Source organism: Symphalangus syndactylus, chromosome 7, assembly GCF_028878055.3.
Source record: "Symphalangus syndactylus isolate Jambi chromosome 7, NHGRI_mSymSyn1-v2.1_pri, whole genome shotgun sequence".
In the NCBI taxonomy this organism is placed as follows: Eukaryota; Metazoa; Chordata; class Mammalia; order Primates; family Hylobatidae; genus Symphalangus; species Symphalangus syndactylus.
Window position 1 is genome coordinate 76,999,436 of NC_072429.2, and position 25,235 is coordinate 77,024,670.

The following is a 25,235-nucleotide window of genomic DNA, read 5'->3' on the forward strand; positions in this document are numbered from 1 at the left end:
AACACAGGAAAAACCTGCCCTCGTGATTCAATTACCTCCCAATGGGTTCCTCCCACAACCTGTGGGGATTATGAGAACTACAATTCAAGATGAGATTTGTATGGGGACACAGCCAAACCGTATCATTCCGTCACTGGCCACTCCCAAATTTCATGTCCTCACATTTCAAAACCAATCATGCCTTCCCAACAGTCCCCCAAAGTCTTAACTCATTTCAGCATTAACTCTAAAGTCCACAGTTCAAAGTCTCATCTGAGACAAGGCAAGTTTCTTCTGCCTGTGAGTCTCTAAAATCAAAAACAAGTTAGTTACTTCCTAGGTACAATAGGGATACAGGCATTGGGTAAATACACCCATTCTAAGTCGGAGAAATTGGCCAGAACAAAGGGGCCACAGGTTCCATGCAAGTCTGAAATCCATGAGGGCAGTCATTAAACCTTAAAGCTCTGAAACGATTTCCTTTGACTCCATGTCTCACATCCAGGTCATGCTGGTTCAGAAAGTGGGCTCCCATGGCCTTGGGCAGATCTGCCCCTTTGTCTTTGCAAGGTACAGCCCCCGCCCCCCCTCCTGGCTGCTTTCTTGGGCTGGCAGGTTTCTGGTGGAAGAAATTTCTGGGGAGCAAAGCATTCAAGAGGAAGCAGAACATATAAGTTTGGAAAATTTGCAGCCTAACGATGTAACAGAAAAGAAAAATCCATTTTCTGGGGAGAAATTCATGGCTGCTGCAAAAATTTGCATAAGTAACAGGTAATGGAATGGTAATCACCAAGACAAAAGGAAAAATGCCTCCAGGGCGTTTTTAGATACCCAACTATTCCTATTATAGTGTCTGCAACTTTTCCAGGCACACAGTGCAAGCTGTTGGTGGATCTACCATTCTGGGGTCTGGAGGATGGTGGCCCTCTTCTCACAGCTCCACTAGGCATGCCCCAGTGGGGCCTCTGTGTGGGGACTCCAATCTCTTATTTCCCTTCTGCAGTGCCCTACCAGAGGTTCTCCATGAGGGCCCCACCCCTGGAGCAAACTTATTCGTGGACATCCAGGTGTTTCCATACATTCTCTGAAATCTAGACAGAGGCTCCCAAAACTCAACTCTTGATTTCTATGCACCTGCAAGCTCAACACCATGTGGAAGCTGCCATGGCCTGGGGCTTGCACCTCTGAAGCCATGGCTCAACTTGTACCTTGGCCCATTTTAGCCATGCCTGGAGCAGCTGGGACCCAGGGCACCAAGTTGCTAGGCTGCACACCGTAGGGGGGCCCTGGACCTGGCCTAGGAAACCATTTTTCCCTTCTAGGCCTCTGAACCTGTGATGGGAGGGGCTGCCATGAAGGTCTCTGATGTGCCCTGGAGGCATTTTTCCTTTTGTCTTGGTGATTACCATTCCATTACTTGTTACTTATGCAAATTTTTGCAGCAGCCATGAATTTCTCCCCAGAAAATGGATTTTTCTTTTCTGTTACATCGTTAGGCTGCAAATTTTCCAAACTTATGTGTTCTGCTTCCTCTTGAATGCTTTGCTCCCCAGAAATTTCTTCCACCAGAAACCTTAAATCATCTTTCCCAAGTTTAAAGCCACAGATCTCTATGGCAAGAGCAAAATGCTGCCAGTCTCTTTGCTAAAGCATAACAAGAATCACCTTTGCTCCATTTCCCAACAAGTTCTTCATCTCCACCTGAGACCACCTTAGCCTGGACTTTGTTGTCCATATCACTATTAACATTTTGGTCAAAGCCATTCAACAAGTTTCTAGGAAGTTCCAAACTTTCCCGCATTTTTCTGTCTTCTGAGCCCTCCAAACTGTTTCAGCCTCTGCTTGTTACCCAGTTCCAAAGTTGCTTACACATTTTGGGGTATCTTAATAGCAGTACCCCACTCCACCAGTACCAACTTACTGTATTAGTCTATTTTCATACTGCTATGAAGAAATACCTGAGACTGGGCAATTTATAAAGAAAAAGAGGTTTAACAGACTCAGTTTCACATGTCTGGGGAGGCCTCACAATCATGGTGAAGGTGAGGGAGAATCAAAGGCACATCTTACATGATGGCAGGCAAGAGTGTGTGTGCAAGGGAACTGCCCTTTGTAAAACCATCAGATCTCATGAGACTTATTCACTGTCATGAGAATGGCATGGGAGAAACCTGTCCCCGTGATTCAATTACCTCCCACCGACTATCCCCCATAACAGGTGTAGATTATGGGAGCTACAATTCAAGATGAGATTTGGTTGGGGACACAGCCAAACTATGTCAATAGATATTTGAAAAGACTAGGTAAAGTCATCTTTTTTTTAGAAGATATGATATACCTGGAAAACCCAAGAGAATTAAGTAGGAAATTACTACAAACAATAGGAGTAAAGGGAAGTAATGTGGTAGGTTACTATGCAAAAATAACTAAGCTTCATATACTCAGCAAACAGGCTCTTGAGACATAACAATGAGGAAAGGACCCTCTGCAAAAGAACAACACAAAGTGTGAAATATTTAGGAATAAACTTTATAATAAAGATACAAGACTTCCACAAAGAAAAAAAAATACTACTGAAAGATAAAAATGAACTGTTTTTCAAATGGAAATATATCCCATATTCTTGTATAGGTAAACTCAACCTAATAAAGATTTTAAGTTTCTCAACTTGTTTATAAATGTTATTCTTAATTTTTAAAAATTAGGCAAGTTGATTCAAAAGTTTGCATTGAAAAATTTATATACATGAACAACTAGGAAAAGATTTAAAAAGCTTAATAAAATATTACCCTATCAGATATTAAAATATAATGTCTCAATATTGAAAATACTGGTGCTAACACAGGATAGTCAGAACCGTGGAATGGAAGAGAAGTTCAGAAATAGGCCCAAATTCTGAAAGGAATTTAGTGTATTATACAGGTGTTACTTCAATTCTGTTGGGGGAGGGGGGGGGAAGGGAGAGTCACTAAAGGATAGGACAACTGCATAGCCATGTTAAAAAAAAAAAAAAAAAGCAAAATTTGATTCAATTTGTCACTCCACACAGCAGGATAAATTCCACATGAATAAAATATTTAAGAAATTTTAATTGAAACTGGAAGTTGTAGAAGTAAACATGGGAAAATTTTATTTTTCCTTGGTATGAGGTTGCACCTGGCTAATGCAGATCCAGAGGCCATAAAAGATCAGTAAATTAAACTGTAATTAAAAAATAATTATGCATAGTAAAAGACGACCCATAGACAAAGTCAAAAGACAGATTATTGGTGGGAGGGAGGGAATATTTTCCTATAAAAAATTACTAGAAATACTACATTAAAGGCCAATAACTCAACAAATAAGCTGACCAGGAATATAAATAGTCTACAGTAAAGGCAATACATTAAATGATTCTTAATAATTTAAAAAGGTGCCCAGTCTCAATCATTATAAGAGAAAATCCAATTAAATCCACAAAGTGAGGACTATTTTTCATATTTCTAATCGGTTCAAAACCCAAATGATAGATAATATACTCTGTTAGAGGATCTGTGGGAAAACAGGGAAATGCACTGTCTTAGTCTCTTTTCTGCTGCTATAATAGAATACCACAAACTGGGTAATTTATAAAGAAATGTATCTTTCAACAGTTCTGGGGGTTGGGAGGTCCAGGAGCATAGTGCTAGCATCTGGCGAGGGCCTTCTTGCTGCATAATCCCATGACGAAAGGGCAGGTGTGCATGTGAAACAGAAAAAGTGGGGTCCAAACTTACTCTTTTATCAGGAACCCACTCCCTCAATAACTAATCTGCTACTGGGATAATGGCATTAATCCATCATGAGGGCGGAACTGTAATGGACTTAATAACCTTTCAGATGTCCCCACTCGGTAATACTGTTATAATAGCAATTACATTTTAACATGAGTTTTGGAGAGAACATTCAACCACAGCAACAGTCTTAGTGGGAGGATAAATAGATGTAACACCTACAGAAGGCAGTTTACTAGTGTCTTTCGCAGTGAGACTTGCATTAAGAAATTGAATATAAGATTGCAATGTAGCTGCATTAAGTTTCTCTTTAAAATTATAAATTTGAGAAGGATATCATTTAAGGACTTCTGATAAGAGAACATTTAAAATGATACGGAATTATCTGATGTTTTATTTCAATATACTAAAAAGATACTGTTTGTTTGTTTGTTTGTTTATTTTTTTGTAGCCAGAACCACCAAAGAAACCATCTAATTGGAGAAGGAAACATGAAGAATTCATTGCTACCATAAGAGCAGCTAAAGGCCTTGATCAGGCTCTCAAAGAGGGTGGCAAACTTCCTCCTCCTCCTCCACCTTCTTATGATCCTGGTATTTGGAATATTGTTGACAGAAATGTTCATGTGAAAAGAAAATAATGATAGAGTTTTTATAAATTTTAACTTGTTAAGCTTAACTTATAATCATGGAGTCTTATGAGGCATAACCTTTAAATGCTTTGGTGTAAAATGGTGGTGGTAATCTAGTCATGTAGGCTTATAAAGACATTAATTTGGAACATAGAAGTGTGAAGTGTATTATGTTTTTATTTTAATACTTTTATTTAAACATAAGGCATTATAATATCATTTAAAAATTATTATAGTAACTATTAAATGTGAGTATTCCAGGAAATATTTTAACCATGCTCACTGCGGATTGAAATGTAGTCATTCAGTAGGAGTCATATAATTATGTTGCCTGGTTCCTTGGTGTCTTCTCATCTGAGATTGATTAAAAAAAATCATAATTTTCCTAAAATGTATAATTCATGTGGCTCGACTACATTTGTGCCTTAAATTTGTATATTGTTAAATTTTTTTTCATTGAGCAGATAAAAGTTGCTTGATTCATTGTTATTAAAAGCAAAGCAAGATTTTTGCAACCCTGTATGAGATACTGAAAGACTTAAAGTGACAAAGTTGACATTTTGACATTCCTTATTAGAGCAGCCTAAAGAGGTTGTTAATGTAACAGGGTAGCCACATTAATACTATGTTAGTACTCTAGATTGGGATTTATTTTCTAACAAGGAGAAAGTTCTTTAGCAAATCTAGATATGATCGTTTTTGACATTTTATTGTAGAGGAGAGATATAGTATATCTATAGATATAGTAAATATCTTAGATTTTATATGCCACAAGGTTTCTGTTGCAACAAATAAGCTGTAGACAATATGTAAATGAATGAGCATGGCTGTGTTTCCTTAACACTTCATTTACAAAGACAGGCAACAGGCAGGCTGGATTTGGCCCATGGGCCATACTTTGGGAAACCCTGTTCTAGAGTATTAATAATTAACTTATATGAATGAATGTTTCTGGTATGCTTCAACTGATCGTGGGTCTCTTTTAATACTACCTTTATTTTCTTCATGAACTTGAGTTTTCTCTCTGCTTTGAAGATATTTAGATATTGTGTCTTAACTCTACATAGCTACATTTCTCATGTCTAATATAAGAGAGTGAGAGGGTACCAGTTCTTCAGGATCATTTGGGCTTTAGAAGTTTTTTTAATCTTTTGGGGCTGACAAAAACAGCTTATTTCTTTGTTATGAGAGGTTTAAGACCTACTCCAGTAGTAAGCAGGACAAATTTTTGAGCTGCAGATGAATATAAATTGAAAAGGGCAAACTCTCTATCAAAAAGTAAACCTGTTAAATTGTAAACCTGTTAAATTAAGATTCTTTTTTGACACTACTAAATTTTTACATTTATTCCCAGTGTCTCATTTAGTTATTTTACAATGCTACAAAATATGGTTCTGGAATAATTTCAAAAGAAGTTTAATTTACAGTATGCTTTGCATTTTCGGAAGATATTTTATCTTGGAAACATTTGCTGTTTCTTAAATTTGAATTATGTCAGTGAGATATATTTTAATCACTTCTTCCATCTGTTGGGACTTTTAAGAGAAAATAGCACTTTAAAGATAAGTAAACTATTTCTTGACAGTTTTCCATTTGATAAAATAAAAAATTTTAATAGATGAGCCTGTATTTTAAAATATATTTTAATGTCACATATTATTACTTCCTAACTAGTCTGCTATATAAAGTATGTATCCATTATAAATGAAAACATGAAGGCAAAAAAGAAATAATGTCTTTCCTCTGCTTACTCTTTTGTACTAAGGATTTATCTTTTGTTCTTTTTCCTTCACACATTTGATTCAAAGCTAGGAGAAAATTGGAATTCATGTACCAGCAGACTTTTTTTTTTAAGTCTTTACTAAGTTTAGACAAGTCAAACTGGGTAGTTATAAGGATATGGGAGTTTTTGCTTATCAGATGTTATTACTTACATTTTTTGATGGACTCTGCATAAGATTTTTTAATGTCTGTTTCAAGTACTATGCTATTAATCTGTATCTGTTTTTATCTGTTATAGATTATATTCAATGTCCATATTGTCAGAGGAGATTCAATGAAAATGCAGCTGATAGACATATAAATTTCTGTAAAGAACAGGCAGCACGCATTAGTAATAAAGGGAAATTTTCTACAGATACCAAAGGAAAACCAGCTTCTCGGACACAGGTGATAAGTTCAGTTTTAATAATTGCTATTAATGAGAAAATGGCTCATGGACATTCATAGTTTATTGTTTATGCTTTTCATGACATTAGACTATATTTTTCTCACCTGCTTTTATATATATATATATAGTTTTATGTATATCGTTTTATATATCTATAAAAGTTGTATGCTTTTAGCTCTTATATCTGTAAATCATTTCAAGCTAATTGTGTATAGTGTGAAGTAAGGGGCAATTGTTTCTTTTTTTCTATGTGGATATCCTATTGTCTTAGCACGTTTTATATATATAAAATATATAAAAAACACTATATATATGTATACATGTTTTTGGATTATCGAGTGAAAGACCTTGTTATATATTCTTGGTCTTTTCTCAGATATATATTAAGAATATTTTCTCCCATCATGTGACTGGGCTTTTCATTTTCTTAAGGATGTCTTTTGAAGAGCAAAAATTTTAAAATGTGATTAAGTCCAATGTATTAATTCTTTATGATTTATGCTCCTTATGTTGTATCAAAGAAATCTTTGCCTATACTAAGATTGCAAAGATTTTTCTCCCATGTCTTCTATAAGTTTTATGCTTTTAGTAAATCATTTCAGGCTAGTATTTGTGTATAGTGTGAAGTAAGGGGCAGTTTTTCCTTTTGTTTTCTATGTGGACATTCTATTGTTTTAGCATGATTTGCTTAAAGGACTTTTCTTTCCCTGATGAATTGCTGAGGCACCTTGGTTGGAAATCAGTTGAATATAAATGTATGGGTTTATTTCAGGACATGCTGTTCTGTTCCATTGATTTATATCCCTGTCCTTTAGTCAATACTGCATTATCACTATACTGAATAGTGAACCTTAATAAGTCTTAAAATCAAGTAGTCTAAATTTTCCTACTTGAATTCCTTTTAAAATTTTCTTTGGCAGCCGAGTGCAGTGGTTCACGCCTGTAATCCCAGCACTTTGGGAGGCCGAGGTGGGCAGATCACGATGTCAGGAGATCAAGACCATCCTGGCCAACACAGTGAAACCCCATCTCTAATAAAAATACAAAAAATTAGTCAGACATGGTGGCAGGCGCCTGTAGTCCCAGCTACTTGGGAGGCTGAGGCAGGAGAATGGCATGAACCCAGGAGGAGGAGCTTGCAGTGAGCCTAGATCACGCCACTGCACTCCAGCCTCGGTGACAGAGTGAGAGACTGTCTCAAAAAAAAACAAAAAAACAAACAAAAAAAAAACTTTGGCTATTCTTGATTTACATTTGTATATACATTTTATAATTGACTTGTCAACATCTACAAAAAATGACTTCTAGCATTTGACTGAGATTATATTAAATTCATAAATCAATTTGAGGAGAATTGACATTTTAACAATATTGAATTGTTCAGTTCATGAACCTGTTTTATTTTCTGATCATTTAGGTTTTATTTTAGCAGTGTTTTGTAGTTTATATTGTATAGGTCATACACATATTTTGTTAGATTTTTCCAAGTATATCATGTATTTGGATGATCTTGTAAATGGAATTTTATTTTATTTCATTTTTAGTTGTGTTTTGCTCATTTAGAAAAACTGAATTTTTGTATATTAATCTTATGCCCTGCTATTTTCCTAAATTCATTTACTAATAATAGTCTTCTTGTAGATTTCTTAGGACTTTTCTATGTATACAGTCATGTCACCTGTAAATAAGGACAGTTTTATTTTCTTCCCTCCAACCTTTTGGCTTTTATTTCTTTTTTTGTGATTTACTACATGGGCTAGACTAATGTTGAATAGAGGTGATGAGAGTGGACCTCCTTGCCTTGTTTTTCTGTTCTTAGGTGAAAAGCATTGTTTTTCACCATTGTGTATGATGTTCCATCAATTACTGAGGGAAATACGTTAAAATTATGACTTTTCTTACATTTCTCTTTAGTTTTGCCAGCTTTCGATTCAAATTTTTGAATTTCTCTTATTGTTAGCATATGCATTTATAAATTGTTACATCTTCCCCATTTATTGACGCTTTTATCATTATAAAGTGTTCCTTTTTGTCTGTGGCAATATTCGTTGTGTTGCAGTATGTTTCATATGATAAGAATATAGCCATTTTAACATAATTATGCTCACTTCTTTTCTCTCTGTTCCTTAGCTTATATATGTGTTTTGTCATTGCTATAATTGGTTTTTGTATTTCTTTTTTTAAAATCAAATCTAGTAACTTCATATTGTTGGTCAAATTGCCTATCATTTACATTTGATGCAGTTATTGATTTGGTTATGTTTAGGTCTGCCATCTGTTTTCTCCTTTTGCAATTTTTTTAAAATTTATCATTTCTTTTCCCTTTTGTCTTCATAAGATTTCATTTTCTTTTTTGGCTTTCCAGCTGTAACTCTTTGCATTTTTTAAAAGTGATTGCTCTAGGAATAAAAAATGCATCTTTAACTTACCCATATCTATGGATATTTTCATTTACCTCTGACATGTTTGTGCTATTGTTTCATTATGTAACTCTAAACATTATAAGCCTATCAGTACTCTTGATGTGTATTGTTATACTTACTGCCTTATTTATATATTTATTGAAATTGTAAATGTGCAGATTATAGTTGTATATATTTATGGGGTACAAAGTGATATTATGATTCATGGATACAATGTGGAATGATTAAATCAAGCTAATTAACATACTTACCATTTTTTGTGGTAAGAGCATTTGAAAATTTTTTCTCTTTGCAATTTTGAAAGGTATAATTTACTTTATTCACCATGCTGTGCAGTATATCTCAAAATAAAAACCACAACAAAAACTTACCCCTTTGACCATCATCATCTCCTTGTTCTTTCCCCCCTTTCCCCCTCCCTTTAGCCTCTGGTAACTACCATTCAGTTCTCTGCTGCTTAGAGTTCCATTGCTTTAGATTCTACATGTAAGTGAGTACATGTGGTATTCATATGCCTGTGCCTGGCTTAATTTCTCCAATTCCAATCCCTATAGTTCAGTCTTATTTATTATTACTATTTTTTAATCCTTAACTATTAAATCTTCCACCTGTGTTCATTTGCAGTTAGTTTCTGTTGACTCGACATTTTTGCTAAATATGGATCATGTTTTCTCTTTCTTTGCTAGTAATGTTTGGTTGAAAACTAGACATGACATGGTAGGTAATATATATCAATTTCTGTTTTATTCTTTTGCAAAGTGTTTTTATTTTCTTTCCTTTTTTGGGCGGGGAGCAGTAAGGACGTCTAAGTGTCGGTGGTTAAATCCAGGGTGTACAGTGTAGGTTTTCCAGTAGTTTCCGGTAGTCTCTTTCGTTGTAATTGCTGCTACCTGTAGAATGGTTATATACCCACTTCACTCCAACATTGAGCTTGTAATTCTTTTTTTTTATTATACTTTAAGTTTTAGGGTACATGTGTACAATGTGCAGATTTGTTACATATGTGTACATAAGCCATGTTGGTGTGCTGTACCCATTAACTCGTCATTTACATTAGGTATATCTCCTAATGATATCCCTTCCCCCTCCCCCCACCCCACAACAGGCCCCAGTGTGTGATGTTCCCCTTCCTGTGTCCAAGTTTTCTCATTGTTCAATTCCCACCTATGAGTGAGAACATGCAGTGTTTGGTTTTTTGTCTTTGCGATAGTTTGCTGAGAATGATGGTTTCCAGCTTCATCCATGTCCCTACAAAGGACATGAACTCATCATTTTTTATGGCTGCATAGTATTCCATGGTGTATATGTGCCACATTTTCTTAATCCAGTCTATCATTGTTGGGCATTTGGGTTGGTTCCAAGTCTTTGCTATTGTGAATAGTGCCGCAATAAACATACATGTGCATGTGTCTTTATAGCAGAATGATTTATGCTCCTTTGAGTATATACCCAGTAATGGGATGGCTGGGTCAAATGGTATTTCTAGCTCTAGATCACTGAGAAATCACCACACTGACTTCCACAACGGTTGAACTAGTTTACAGTCCCACCAACAGTGTAAAAGTGTTCCTATTTCTCCACATCCTCTCCAGCACCTGTTGTTTCCTGGCTTTTTAGTGATCGCCATTCGAACTGGTGTGAGATGGTATCTCATTGTGGTTTTGATTTGCATTTCTCTGATGGCCAGTAATGAGCATTTTTTCGTGTGTCTTTTGGCTGCATTAATGTCTTCTTTTGAGAAGTGTCTGTTCATATCCTTCACCCACTTTGTGATGGGGTTGTTTGTTTTTTTCTTGTAAATTTGTTTGAGTTCTTTATAGATTCTGGATATTAGCCCTTTGTCAGATGAGTAGATTGCAAAAATTTTCTCTCATTCTGTAGGTTGCCTGTTCACTCTGATGGTAGTTTCTTTTGCTGTGCAGAAGCTCTTTAGTTTAATTAGATCCCATTTGTCAATTTTGGCTTTTGTTGCCATTGCTTTTGGTCTTTTAGACATGAAATCCTTGCCCATGCCTATGTCCTGAATGGTATTGCCTAGGTTTTCTTCTAGGGTTTTTATGGTTTTGGGTCTAACATGTAAGTCTTTAATCCATCTTGAATTAATTTTTGTATAAGGCGTAAGGAAGGGGTCCAGTTTCAGCTTTCTACATATGGCTAGCCAGTTTTCCCAGCACCATTTATTAAATAGGGAATCCTTTCCCCATTTCTTGTTTTTGTCAGGTTTGTCAAAGATCAGATAGTTGTAGATATGTGGCATTATTTCTGAGGGCTCTGTTCTGTTCCATTGGTCTATATCTCTGTTTTGTGTTTTTAATTTCTTGCAGTTGGCTGGCTATTTTTCTAATTTACTATTTTTATAGTTTGTAATTTTCCATTAATATTTTCATAGTTGTCTCCTATTTCTTTAAATGTAGTACTCATAATTGTTTGTAATGTGTGTCTGATAATTATAGCAGTATCAGGTGACTTGTATGGATATGTTCCTTGTTTTTTTTCTCATTCAGTTTCCTTATGTCCTTATTTCCCTGACTATTACTGACCTTTGCTGCTTGTTACAAGTAAAAAGATATTCATGATTATCATTCATGCCTTCTTCCAGAGAAGATGTGTGCTTATTCCTTTTAGGTATCTATGAGTTGTATCAGTCTGGAAACATCTGAAATTAAATTATTGGCTTAGTTTGCTTGACCAGCCTAATAATGCAAATTAATACAGCAAATCCATGTGATGTTCAGGTCGTTATTACAATCTCATATAGTTTGGCCTGGAAATTTCTTCTTTTCCTCTCATTTGACATTCAGTGCTATTACAATGATTTTTTATTCTTTCCTGAGCATTTTTAGTTGTTAATTGAAAGGTTGGTCTAAATAGTAAATTCTACCATTTTGTCAGAAATGGATGTCCTACAAGTTCTTTAGACTTATTCCAATTTCATTAGTCATTAGTCTTTGTATAAATATTTTTGTAAGGAAATGTATGAGATTTGTGAGCAGCGTAAAAACACAAAATAATAATTACTAAATAATAATGAATGAAAGAAATATGTTGAATGTAATTGTATAAAATCATTTCATTCTCCTGGTCATTAAAATGGGTTTATACAAAATTATTGGTTGATAGAGTCATTCTGAAAGTCTTCATAATAGCACACAAAACTGTTGATTGATAGAGTCATTCTGAAAGTCTTTATATACCAGTAGACTTTCAGCTTAATGTTGTAGAATAGATAGAATATAGCTCAGAAAGGAAGGAGTCAGATTATCTAGGTCAGGGAAACAGCAAGATACTGAGGGGGAGGTGAATGATGTTTTAAACAAGCAGTATTCAGAAAGGAAACTAACCTGACTGGTTCTTGTTGAAAGTAATGGGAAATATTATAGGATATAGATAAGGTTGTTCTAGGTTCTGAATTTTCTCAGAAAACTTAACAATAAAATTTAGTAAAATAGTGGGAAGTCTTATATAGAGAGAGAAAAAGCAAAACATTTTTTGGAGACATGTTCTGCCTAAGTATTTGTAAGCCATTAAGTTGTTAATAATTTCCATTATATACATAAAAATCTTTAGTCTCCATTATGTAATGCTACCAGGGAGCTTTCTGCCTGTGTCCTGCCTAAAGACTTGACCTCTCAATATGTAATAGGCCACATTGGCGCACTTGGTTTATGCTAATCATTTTGCTCTTTTTTGATTGTGTGCACAATTTGAGTGGGTCAACAGTCTTGTTTCCTAATCTGATTTTATTAACTCTGTTTTTATAAACATACCTTTCATAGTTTAACAAATCTTTGTTAGAACTTGTTTTCCCTATTGCTACAATTTTAAGTCTTTTCTAATGTCTGTCTTTCTCTGTCTGTATGTATATAGTGGCCCAGATGCCCTTTTAAACCAGAAGCACCTCTAAGGTTTTAAAAAATCAGTATCATTATATGGTTCATCTCCCAAAATCTCATAGACATTTGTTAATTTGAAAGACATTTACTGAAGGTTTTGATTTTCTGTTTTTCAGGTCCTGGCATAATACTGCAAAATGTGAATATTACTTTTTTTGTGGGACCCTTTATCAAGATTTAACTTTTTAAAAATTCACATTTACAGAGTTAGAAGGATATAATGTTTGACTTCAAAATTTGTGTTAGCTAGCTATTTTTGGTAGTAGTGCATATTAAATTTTATATTGATTATTGGTTATAAAATATGATTTGATTTTTGAAAATGATATTTAAAACCAATTTTTCACATGAAATCTTGATACCGTATTGGGCTACATTCCAAGCACATATGCAAGTATGATTTTCACCTTATGGTTGAAGCATTGGGCTAGAACCAGCATGAGTGTAAATTCCTGCTCTTTTGTGAAGTTGGGGCATAACCCTGGGCAAGTTCATTTCTTGCTATTCAAGCGGGTGATCAGTAAGATACTTTTATATTCAGGTAACTGAGCAAAATGTGGCTCAAAAAGAGAAAGTAAAATAAAATTAATAAAGATGTCTCTTTAGAGGAGTAGAGAAGTATTAAAATCCAAGATAAGCTGAAATATCTTAGGTCGATGCATACTCCATTAATTTAAGATGGTCTGGTGAGAAAAGTGAAGCCAGAATTAGCTCTTTCTCTTCATATCGGGGAAATCCATAAGGCAGCTGTTGTAAAACTTGTTCAGGTAATAGGTCATCTTATGGTTTTTATCAGTAGGAAATATGGCTGAATTATATATATGGAATATAAAACCACATCCAGGAACATATAAAAATCTTGACCTTTAAAGCTGCACCACCAAGTGAGCATCACTAGCTGTTTCTAAGTTTTTCTACTAACGTTACTAATGTTTGTTTGGTGTTTAAAATCTTAACTTTGAGGAAGTATTTTCCATTAGACCTTTTTTTCTTTTTCTTGTGAACTGGAAAAGTTGCTGTTAGTTTGTTTTAGCAGTGGAACATCTGAGAGGGAGTCTGTTTTGGAAAACCTTTGAGGTGACATTTTAATTTATACTTCCTCAATTTGTATAATTCAGTAGCTAATAAAAAGACTGTTCATTTAAGGGAATGTGAGCTGTTTCTTTCCAATTTTTTTTTACTGTAGTGTAATACACGTAGCATAAACTTTACCATCTTAATCATTTTTAAGAATACAATTCAGTGTATACTTACAAGTGTGTTAATACATTAATGATGTGCAACCATCATCACCATTCATCTCCATAACTCTTTTCATCTTGTAAGACTGTAATCCTAAACCCAAAGAATGTTAAGTTTTGAACCACTGGTTTACAATCCACAATCAAAAAGTGATGTTAATAATTTTTTTTCATTATTTTAGTATAAGCCACCTGTACTTAAAAAGTCAAATTCTCCTGGAACTGCATCATCAGGATCTTCACGATTACCGCAGCCAAGTGGCACTGGCAAAACTGTTGTAGGTAATGATAGCCATAAAGCAACTTGATTTGTTTTTAAAACCATGTTGGCAGAGCAGGAAATAAAGATAGTGGTCTATTCTGGAATATTAAGATAGATTTATAATTAAGAAGAGATGTAGAGGATAAGTAATTGTTTCTGAAAATAAAATAACTTTGAGTAGTTTCTACTTTTAACTTTTTTTTTTTTTTTTTGAGACGTAGTCTTGCTCTGTCACCCAGGTTTGAGTGCAGTGGTGGAATCTCGGCTCACTGCAGCCTCCGCCTCCCGGGTTCAAGTGATTCTCCTGCCTTAGCCTCCCGAGTACCTGGGACTATAGGCGGGTGCCACGATGCCCACCTAATTTTTTGTGTTTTTAATAGAGATGGGGTTTCACCAAGTTAGCCAGGATAGTCTCTATCTCCTGAACTCATGATCCCCCAACCTGAGCCTCCTAAAGTGCTGAGATTACTGGCGTGAGCCACCGTGGTGCTCAGCCACTTTTTTGTTGTTTTTTTCAGCTTAAATTTTGGCCCCAGATGTTGTTTTTGATGTGTCATCTGTTCAGAATAGTCAGCCCAGTACTTCCTTGATTCTTTGATCCAGCATTTTCCTCTCATTTTACGCTAGCTCTTCATAGCTTTCTGAACTGGGCAATTGTTCATAGTAGACAAATACTTAATAGTTAGAAGAAGATATTGACCACTGACATGTACCTTTATTTATATATAAATTATAAGAAGGAAATTTAGAAATTAGAAATGAAGGATGCTATATGTCATCCCCTGGAAATGCCGTTTAAAAATGTCTTCAATGAAAACTTGATTTATAGTTAGAAAGATTATTACTAAAGCATTGTTTTCTTTGTTAGATGCTCTGTTTTATGTAACCTTTTTTAGAGTATTGTTAAAAATAATGCTTTTTTATTATAAGGTGTTCCTTCAGGTAAAGTGTCTTCAAGTAGCAGCTCTTTGGGAAACAAACTTCAGACCTTATCTCCCTCTCATAAAGGGATAGCAGCCCCTCATGCAGGGTAAGTCTACATTGGATATAATTATTGGTGGTATATAATTAAATGATATTAAGGTTTTATTATGTTTTGATCATTGCTTTTTCTTTAATCTTCATTTCCTAAGTTCATTTGTCCTTTAACATTTTGCTGGTCAGGAGCACACTCACTGCTGTTGAGTATCTAAATTTGTATAACCATTTTAGAAAATAATCTGGTATTAAAAGCCTTAGAAATCGTAGCTTAAATTGAATAATTAAACTTCTGGGAATTTAGTCTAAGGAAATAATTTGAAATGTCGAAGATTTTTATACTAACTATAATTTACTAAGCACTATGTATCAGGCACTGTGCTAGACATTTTGCATATATTTTTGTTAAAACCACTTCATAATCAAGAGAAAAGAAGATCAGAGAAGCTCAGTTTGCTCAAAGCCACATAGCTGTTAAAGTTAGAAGCAATATATAAATTGGGATCTCTTTGACTGTAAACATTGGACTCTTTTCACGTTTTTATTATAATGTTAGAAATAAATAAAATCACCAAAATGTCTAGCTTTGTTTGAATAGTAAAATATGAAAATCTATAAAGGAATATTTTGCAACTATAGTATGTATATAAATTTGAATAAGGTGATTCTGTTAAGAGGAAAACGTTAGCTACTGAACTTCATGTATAGTATGATAGAAACAGTGGGGTGATTCTCTTAATTTAATACTTTTTTATATTTTTCTACAGTTATATTTACATGGCTTTTAATGAAGTATATAATTAAACTTTCAATAGTTACGGGAAAAATTGTAACAGTGGAGATATTAATATAAAGCCATGTATTTTTAGAAATTTACTTATTTTGTATTTTGATAAATCAGAAAATTAAGGGATTGCCACAGGACCATTAGAATGAAGGTGTATGTCTTTACATATACTGGTACAGTTGATTAATGAAATACAGCACACATTATTTTCTTTTTTTAATTTTAACTTTTAAGTTCAGGGATACAAGTGCAGGTTTGTTACATAGGTAAACTTGTGTCATTGGGAGTTTGTTGTATGGATTATTTCATCATCCATGTATTAAGCCTAGTACCCATCAGTTATTTTTTGAAAGGTGTCTGTTCATGTCCGTTGTCCACTTTTTAATGAGATGTTTGTTTTTTTCTCGTTAAGTTTCTTTTTTTCTTGTAAGTTTGTTTTTTCCTTGTAAGTTTGTTTGTTAAATTACAGATCCTGGATATTAGACCTTGTTGGAGGCATAATTTGCAAATATTTTCTCCCATTCTGTAGGTTGTCTGTTTACTCTGTTGATAGTTTCTTTTGCTGTGCGGAAACTCTTTAGTTTAATTAGAGCCCATTTGTCGATTTGTGTTTTTGTTGCAATTGCTTTTGGCATCTTCATTATAAAATCTTTGCTGATGCCTATGCCCTGAATGGTATTGGCTGGGTTGTCTTCCAGGGTTTTTATAGTTTTGGGTTTTACATTAGTCTTTAATCCATCTTGTGTTAATTTTTGTATATGGTGGAAGGAAGGGATCCAGTTTCAGTCTTCTGCATATTGCTAGCCAATTATCCCAGCACCTTTTATTAAGTAGGGAATCCTTTTTCCATTGCTTATTTTTGTCAGGTTTGTCAAATATCGGATAGTAGTAGGTGTGTGATCTTACTTCTGGGCTCGCTATTCTGTTCCGCTGGTCTGTGTTCCAGCACCATGCTGTTTCGGTTACTGTAGCCCTGTAGTATAGCTTGAAGTCAAGCAGCATGATGCCTCCAGCATTGTTCTTTTTGCTTAGAATTGCCTTGGCTAGTTTGACTCATTTTTTATTATGTATTAATGTTGAAATAGTTTTCTCTGGTTCTGTGAAGAATGTCACTGATAGTTTAATGGGAATAGCATTGAATCTATAAATTGCTTTAGGCAGTATTGCCATTTTAACAATATTGATTCTCCCTATCCATGAGCATGGAATATTTTTTCATTTATTTGTGTCATCTTTAATTTCTTTGAGCATTGGCTTGTAGTCCTCCTTGTATAGATCTTTCACCTCCCCAGTTACCTGTATTTTTAGGTATTTTATTCTTTTTGTGGCAGTTGTGAATGGGAGTTTGTTCCTGATTTGGCTCTCTGCTTAACTGTTATTAGTGTAGAGGAAGGCTAGTGATTTTTGCACATTGATTTTAGAATCCTGAGACTTTGCTAAAGTTGCTTATCAGGTTAAGAAGTTTTTGGGCTGATATAGTGGGGTTTTCTAGATACAGGATCATGTCATCTGCCAGCAGGGATAGTTTGACTTCCTCTCTTCCTATTTGGATGCCCCTTTATTTCTTTCTCTTGCCTGATTGCACTGGCCAGAGCTTCTAAAACTATGCTGAATAGGAGTGGTGAGAGAGGGCATCTTTGTCTTGTGCCAGTTTTCAAGGGGAATGCTTCCAGCTTTTGCCCATTCAGTATGATGTTGGCTGTGGGTTCGTCATAAATGGCTCTTATTATTTTGAGGTATGTTCCTGCAATACGTAGTTTATTGAGAGTTTTTAATGTGAAGGGATGTTGAATTTTATTGAAAACCTTTTCTTCATCTATTAAGATAATCATGTGGTTTTTGTCTTTAGTTCTGTTGTGATGAATAGCATTTATTGATTTGCATATGCAGAGTCAACCTTGCATCCCAAGGATAAGGCCTACTTGATCCTGGTGGATAAGCTTTTTGATGTGCTGCTTGATTTGATTTGCTAGTATTTTGTTGAGGATTTTTGCATTGATGTTTATCAAGGTTATCGGCCTGAAGTTTCCTTTTTTGTTGTGTCTCTGCCAGGTTTTGGTATCAGGGTGATGCTGGCCTCATAGAATGAGCTAGAGTTGAGTCCCTCCTCAATTTTTTGGAATAGTATCAGTAGGAATTGTACCAGTTCTTTGTACATCTAGTAGAATTCAGCTGTGAATCCATCTGATCCTGGGCTTTTTTTGGTTGGTAGGCTATTTATTACTGCCTCAGTTTTAGAAGAAATATCCATTTCTTCTAGATTTTCTAGTTTATGTGTATTGAGATATTCATAATATTCTCTGATGACTTGTATTTCTATGGGGTCAAGTGATAATATCCCTCTTGTCATTTCTGATTGTGTTTATTTGAATGATTTTGTCATTTCTGATTGTGTTTATTTGAATGATTTTGTCATTTCTGATTGTGTGTTGTTTATTTACATTAAAAAGAATAAAATCCCTATTCTTTTTAGTGTAGCTAGCAGCCTATATATTTTATCAAATTTTTAAAAAACAGCTCCTAGATTCGTTGATCTTTTGAATGGTTTTTCATGTATCTTCTTCAGTTTAGCTCTGATTTTGACTATTTCTTGTCTTCTGCTAGCTTTGGGATTTGTTCTTGGTTTTCTAGTTCTGTTAGTTGTGATCTTTGGTTGTTAACTTGAGATCTTTCTAACTTTTGATGTGGACATTTAGTCCTATAAATTTCCCTTTCACACTGCCTTAGCTGTGTTCTAGAGATTCTGGTATGTTGTTTCTTTGTACTCTGTAGTTTCAAAGAACTTCCCGATTTCTGCCTTAATTTCATTATTTATCCAAAAATCATTCAGGAGAAGGTTATTCAATATCTATGTAGTTGTAGGGTTTTGAGTTAATTTCTTAATCTTGATTTGTAATATAATTGTTCTGTGGTTTGAGAGAATATTTGTTATGATTTCAGTTCTTTTGCTTTTACTGAGATGTTTTACATCCAATTATGTGATCTATTTTATTTTATTTTATTTTATTTTATTATTTTATTTTAATTTAATTTAATTTTTATTTTATTTTATTTTTATTTTATTTTATTTTATTTTTTATTTTATTTTATTTTATTTTATTTTATTTTATTTTATTTATTTTTGAGATGGAGTTTCACTCTGTCGCCCAGGCTGTAGTGCCGTGGCATGATCTTGGCTCACTGCAACCTCTGCCTCCTGGGTTCAAGCGATTCTCCTGCCTCAGCCTCTCAAGCAGCTGGGATTACAGGGATGTGCCACTACACCTGGCTAATTTTTGTATTTTTGGTAGAGATGGGGTTTCCCCATGTTGGCCAGATCAGGCTTGAACCCCCAACCTCAGGTCATCTGCCTGTCTCATCCTCCCAAAGTGTTAGGATTACTGGTGTGAGCCACCGCGCCCAGCCCATGTGATCAATACAGAACAACTGTATTCTGTTTTTTTAGGGTGGAGAATTCTGTAAATATCTATCAGGCCCATTTGATCCAGTGCTGAGTTCAGGTCCTAAATATATATTTGTTAATTTTCTGTCTTGATAATCTGTCTAATATTGTCAGTGAGGTGTTAAAGTCTCCCACTATTATTGTGTAAGAGTCTAAGTCTCATTGATGGTCTCTAAGAACTTGGTTTATGAATCCGAGTGCTCCTGTGTTGGGTACATTTGTATTTAGGATAATTAACTTTTCTTGTTAAATTGAACCCTTTACCATTATGTAATACCTTTCTTTTTTTTTTTTTTTTTTTTAAATCTTTGTTGGTTTAAAGTCTGTTTTGTCAGAAATTAGGATTACAACCCCTGCTTTTTTCTGTTTTCCATTTGCTTGGTAAATTTTTCTCCATCCCTTTATTTTGATCCCATATGTGTCATTGCATGAGACGGGTCTCTTGAAGACAGCATACCAATGGGTCGTGGTTCTTTATCAAAATACTTGCCACTCTGTGTCTTTTAATTGGGTCATTTAGCCCATTTACATTTAAGACTAGTACTGATGTGTGTGGATTTGATCCTGTCATAATGATGCTACCTGGTTATTTTGCAGACTTGTCTATGTAGCTAACTGTTTTATAGTATTACTGGTCTGTGTACTTCATTGTGTTTTTGTAGTGGCTCATAATTGTCTTTTCTTTCCATATTTAGTGCTTCCTTCAGAGCTATTGTAAGGCAGGTCTGGTGGTAACAAATTCCCACAGCAATTGCTGGTCTGAAAAAGGTTTTATTTCTCCTTCACTTATGAAGCTTAGTTTGGCCTGATATGAAATTTTGAGTTGGAATTTCTTTTCTTTAAGAATATTAGCCAGGTGTGGTGGCTCACGCCTGTAATCCCAGCGCTTTGGGAGACCGAGGTGAGTGGATCACCTGAGGTCAGGAGGAGTTCGAGACCAGCCTGACCAATGTGGTGAAACCGTTTCTCTATTTAAAAAAAAAAAATACAAAAATTAGCCAGGTGTGGTTGTGTGCACCTGTAGTCCCAGCTACTTGGGAGGCTGAGGCAGGAGAATTGCTCGAACCCAGGAGGCAGAGGTTGCAGTGAGCCGAGATCACACCGTTGTACTCCAGCCTGGGTGACAGAGTGAGATTCCATCTCAAAAAAAAAAAAAAAAAAAAAAAAGAATGTGAAATATTGGTCCCCAATATCTTCTGGCTTGTAGGGTTTCCACTGAGAGGTCTGCTGTTAGTCTGATGGGCTTTCCTTTGTAGGTGACTTGGCCTTTCTCTCTAGCTGCCTTTAACTTTCTTCTTTCATTTCAGTCTTGGAGAATCTGATGATTATGTGTCTTGTGGATGATCATCTCACGAGTATCTTACTGGGGTTCTCTACATTTCCTGAATTTGAATGTTGGCCTATCTAGCTAGGTTAGGAAAGTTCTCATGGATGACATCCTGAAATATGTTTTTCAAATTGGTGCCATTCTCCTCATCTCTTTCAGATATACCGGTCAGTCATAGATTTGGTCTCTTTATATAATGTCACACTTCTTGGAGCTTTTGTTCATTCCTTTTCATTCTTTTTTTCTCTATTCTTGTCAGCGTGTCTTATTTCAGAAAGCCAGTCTTCAAGCTCTGAGATTCCTTCTTCACTTGGCCTCTTCTGCTATTAATACTTGTGATTCCATTATGAAATTCTTGTAGTGTGTTTTTCAGCTTTATCAGGTTGGTTATGTTCTTCTCTATATTGGCTATTTCATCTGTCCACCCCTGCAGTGTTTTATCATGATTTTTAGCTTCCTTTCATTGGATTACAATGTATTGCTTTAGCTCAGTGAACTTCGTTCCTGTCCATATCCTGAATTCTGCTTCTTTCATTTCAGCTGTCTCAGCCTCAGCCTGATTCTGAGGAGATTCTCAGCCTGATTCCTGTTGGAGAGGTGATACGGTCACTTGGAGGAAAAGAGGGCACTCTGGCTTTTTAAGTTTTCAGCATTCTTATGCTGATTCTTTCTCATCTTTGTGAGCTTACCTAACTTCAGTCTTTGAGGCTGCTTACCTTTGCATGGGTTTGTTTTTTGAACAACTCTGGCCACTTTTCCATAGGGCTGCTTGTGTATGCTGGGTGTCCACTCCAGTCACTAGTCACCTTGGATTTTTCAGTAGCTGGAGGTGTCACCAGTGAAGGTACAAATTAGCAGTGGTAGCAGCCTGCCCCTCCTCCTGGGAGCTTCATTTTAGGGAGGCCTCAAACCTTTGTCAGCCGAAGAACACCTGTGGGTGTGGCTGGAGACTCCAGTTGGGAGGCTCCACCTGGTGATGAGGAGTGGGATTGGGAACCTGCTTAATAAAGCAGTCTGGCCACATTTTCACGGACCACTGTGGTGTGCTGTTGTACCACTTCCACCCCTGGGTCAGCATGGGCTCTCCAAACCCCAGAGACTGAAACTGCTAAGTTGCCCAAACAGCAAAGATAATGGCCTGCACACTCTGTGGGAGTTCTATCCCAGGGACTTTGCAAATCTCTGTAGGCCAGAGAACACCCGCAGGGCTGGCTGGAGGTCCCAGTTGGGAGGTTCTTTCCAGAGACGAGGGGCAGTATTGGGGATCTACTTAAAGAAGTAGTATGGCCACACTTTCCTAGAGCAGCTGTGCTGTGCTGGGTTACCACTTTTGTCCCATTTGGCTTTCGCTGTCTGTGGGCCAGAGAATACCAGCAGGGATGGTTGGAGGTCCCAGTTGTGAGGTCCTGCTCAGTGATGAGGGAGGGATTGGGAACCTGCTTAACCAGCAGTCTGACCACATTTTGGTAAAGCAGTTGTGCTGTGCTGAGGGATCCTCTCTGCCTCTGGTTGGTTTGTACTCTCCAAAGCCTGCAGAACAGCTGAGTCACCCAAACAGCAAAGATGGCAGGCTGTCCCTTCCCAGGTAGGCTCAAAACTGCTACTGGTGGCTGGCTGGAATTCCAAGCCAGTGGGTCTTATCCTGTGAGGTGTTATGAAAGTGAGACCTGCAGACCATCCCTACTTGGTCCCCTTGATTCAGCCTTTTTCCTAAGAGTATGTATGGGGGTCTAACATCCTGCTTTGCTGGAGTTGCAGTTACTTTTGCTGGGAAGTTTGGAGTTCCTGGGTCTTTGCCTGTGCCCGAGCAGCTGCTCTGCCAAGACTCCCCATATCTGTATGTCAGACTGAAGGCCCTAGTGGAGTGGCTTCACAAGGGCATCTCTTGACCCAAGGGTTGCAAAGATCCATTGGAGAAGCGTGGTTTCCCAGGGTCACGTGTTCACTCACCGCGTCCCTGGGCCAGGGAGGTTCCCCTTGCTCTGTGTCACTCCAAGGTGGGCTGTCATCCTGCCTCTCTTTTCTTTGTTCTCCGTGGGTCGAGTTGTTTCCTTGATTAGTCCCAATGCAAGTACATGGATGTTTCCGGTGAAGGTGCTGTATTTACTCACCCCTTTTCATGTTATTTTCAAGTATAAGTTATATGTGGCTCACATTCATTTTGGTTTTTATGTGGAAAATATATACAAAAATATCTGTCAAATGACAGTAACTAATTTTGCTTCTCAATTCAGACTACATTGAAAATGGAAGACCTAAAGGAATATAATGTAATTATCATTATAGAAAAGGAAAAAAATCAACCAACAATATCTTATGAGTTAAGTGATTTTCCTTATTGTTGTGCTTCCAAAAACAAGAGACAGGCTATCCATAAGAAAGAGACAGATTATCAGTAGATCAGGTAGTTGAAAAGTAAAAAAAATTATCTTTTAGTGGTAAGAAACTGATCTGATTTATTTTCTTCTCCAATGAGTTGACTCATTGGATGATTAAGTGAAGTATAGACATAGCAATATGTGCTTTAATTTTACAAAGTCATTTTACTGTATCACAGAGAATTGGCCTCCATGTTAGGTAACAATGTTTGTTCATAGTGTTGTTTATAGTTTCACTTACAGTTGATCATAGATTAAAAGGTGATGTTTTTCAGTATTACTATAGTACTGGCAATTTTATCAGTTAGCAATATTAAATTGTACTGACACAGTATTCCTAGATAGGGCGTGTAAAGTTGGCTGGTATAATGAAGAGAGCTGCTGACCTTGGAGTTAGAAGACTAGGTTTCTGCATCATACTCTGCCACTAAATAGCTTTGGGCATGTATCTCTTTGTCATGCTGTGACATGTTGTCTGACTGTGACAACATCTGTGACTCTGTTTAGACCTTGACAACTGATCCAAGAAAATCTGACCAACATACCTGATTACTAATGGAAAATACGCTTTTGCTAACAAGCAGAGATTTTGAGTACAATAATTTTGTCAGTTGTGCATTGCTTATAATGCCATGAAGAATACTTATTTTTTGGCTATCCCACATCATATATAACTGTCAATCATATCTGTTCAAATTCTGATTGTCCATTCTGTATAAGATCCTTACAGATTAAAGCAAGGTTTCCAACTACTAGAAAGAGAGCAGTGGAGCTCATTTCTACCAATATATTACTATATTAACTGGAACATTATGTTACTGTATTAAATTAGAACCATTCATAGCTGTCTGTTTAGTGACAGAGTTCCTTTTTTTTCTTTTTAAGAATTAGTGAAGTAATGATTTGTTTCTCTTGCTAGATTGTAAGCTCCATGATGACAAAGACTATGTCTGCCTTGCTTCCATTTGTAACTAAAATCTAGCAGAATGCCTAGGCTAACAAAAAATTTTTGGTTAAGTAAAAAAAGATAATAAATTAATTCCCTCATCTGTTATCTGTTGGCATGTCATAGAATTATCATCTGGTACAAGTGAAAGAATTACTTGAAATTTGTATGACAACTGTTATTTTGATTTTTACAGATGATTCAGGATTGGGTAAAGGTTGAATTAAGACATTTGGTCAGGTGTAATGCTCAGTAAATTGAACATTCACTGAGATTAGTAAATGCTGTTATTTCAGTGGATTGCAATTGTTTAAAGTCTGGTGTGTGTAATCTTTATTGTGGTCCACTTTAATCAGGCATACCAGTGATCTGTAATAGAATCATGCCACAAAGAAATTTATTTTTGCACTCAGAAAAATTCTCATATGTTTGGTTGTTTGCTTCTAGACAATTTGTGGATTAGGCCAGGTGCAGTGGCTTACACCTGTAATCCCAACACTTTGGGAGAGTGAGGTGGGAGAGTCGCTTGAACCTAGGAGTTTGAGACTTGCCTGGGCAACATAGCAAGACCTCATCTCCATTAAAAAAACAAAAACAAAAACAAAAAACCTTTTTTTAAATATTAAAAAAAAAGCAAATCAATTTTTAGGTCAATTTTAACAGATTTGTTTAAAAAACAACAAAACACACCCAAGTGGAAAGTTTTTCCCTTCCTCTAAAAGATAATTGTCTTTTTTTTTTTTTTTTTTTTTTTTTTTGAGATGGAGTTTCGCTCTTATTGCCCAGGCTGGAGTGCAATGGTGCGATCTTGGCTCACTGTAACCTCTTCCCCCTGGGTTCAAGTGATTCTCCTGCCTCAGCCTCCCCATTAGCTGGGACAGGTGTGTGCCACCATGTCTGGCTAATTTTGTATTTTTACAACAGATGGGTTTTCACCATGTTAGGCTGGTCGCAAACTTCCGACCTCAAGTGATCCACCCACCTCGGTTTCCCAAATTGTTGGGATTACAGGCATGAGCCACCACG

The 25,235-nt window shown here is 35.9% G+C and overlaps 1 protein-coding gene across 4 annotated transcripts in view; it reads left to right on the forward strand.

Moving 5' to 3' along the window:
• Nucleotides 1–25,235, forward strand: part of ZC2HC1A (zinc finger C2HC-type containing 1A) — a 53,367-nt gene that overhangs the window by 14,611 nt on the left and 13,521 nt on the right. For 2 of the 4 annotated variants that reach the window (XM_055286573.2, XM_063643333.1), the window contains exons 4-7: nt 4,183–4,324; nt 6,383–6,531; nt 14,272–14,371; nt 15,282–15,381. In XM_055286573.2, the coding sequence (XP_055142548.1) occupies nt 4,183–4,324; nt 6,383–6,531; nt 14,272–14,371; nt 15,282–15,381 (491 nt within the window). Of the gene's footprint in view, nt 1–4,182; nt 4,325–6,382; nt 6,544–14,271; nt 14,372–15,281; nt 15,382–25,235 lie in introns of all 4 variants that reach the window. The other 2 variants (XM_063643332.1, XM_063643334.1) reach the window with 1 other exon arrangement.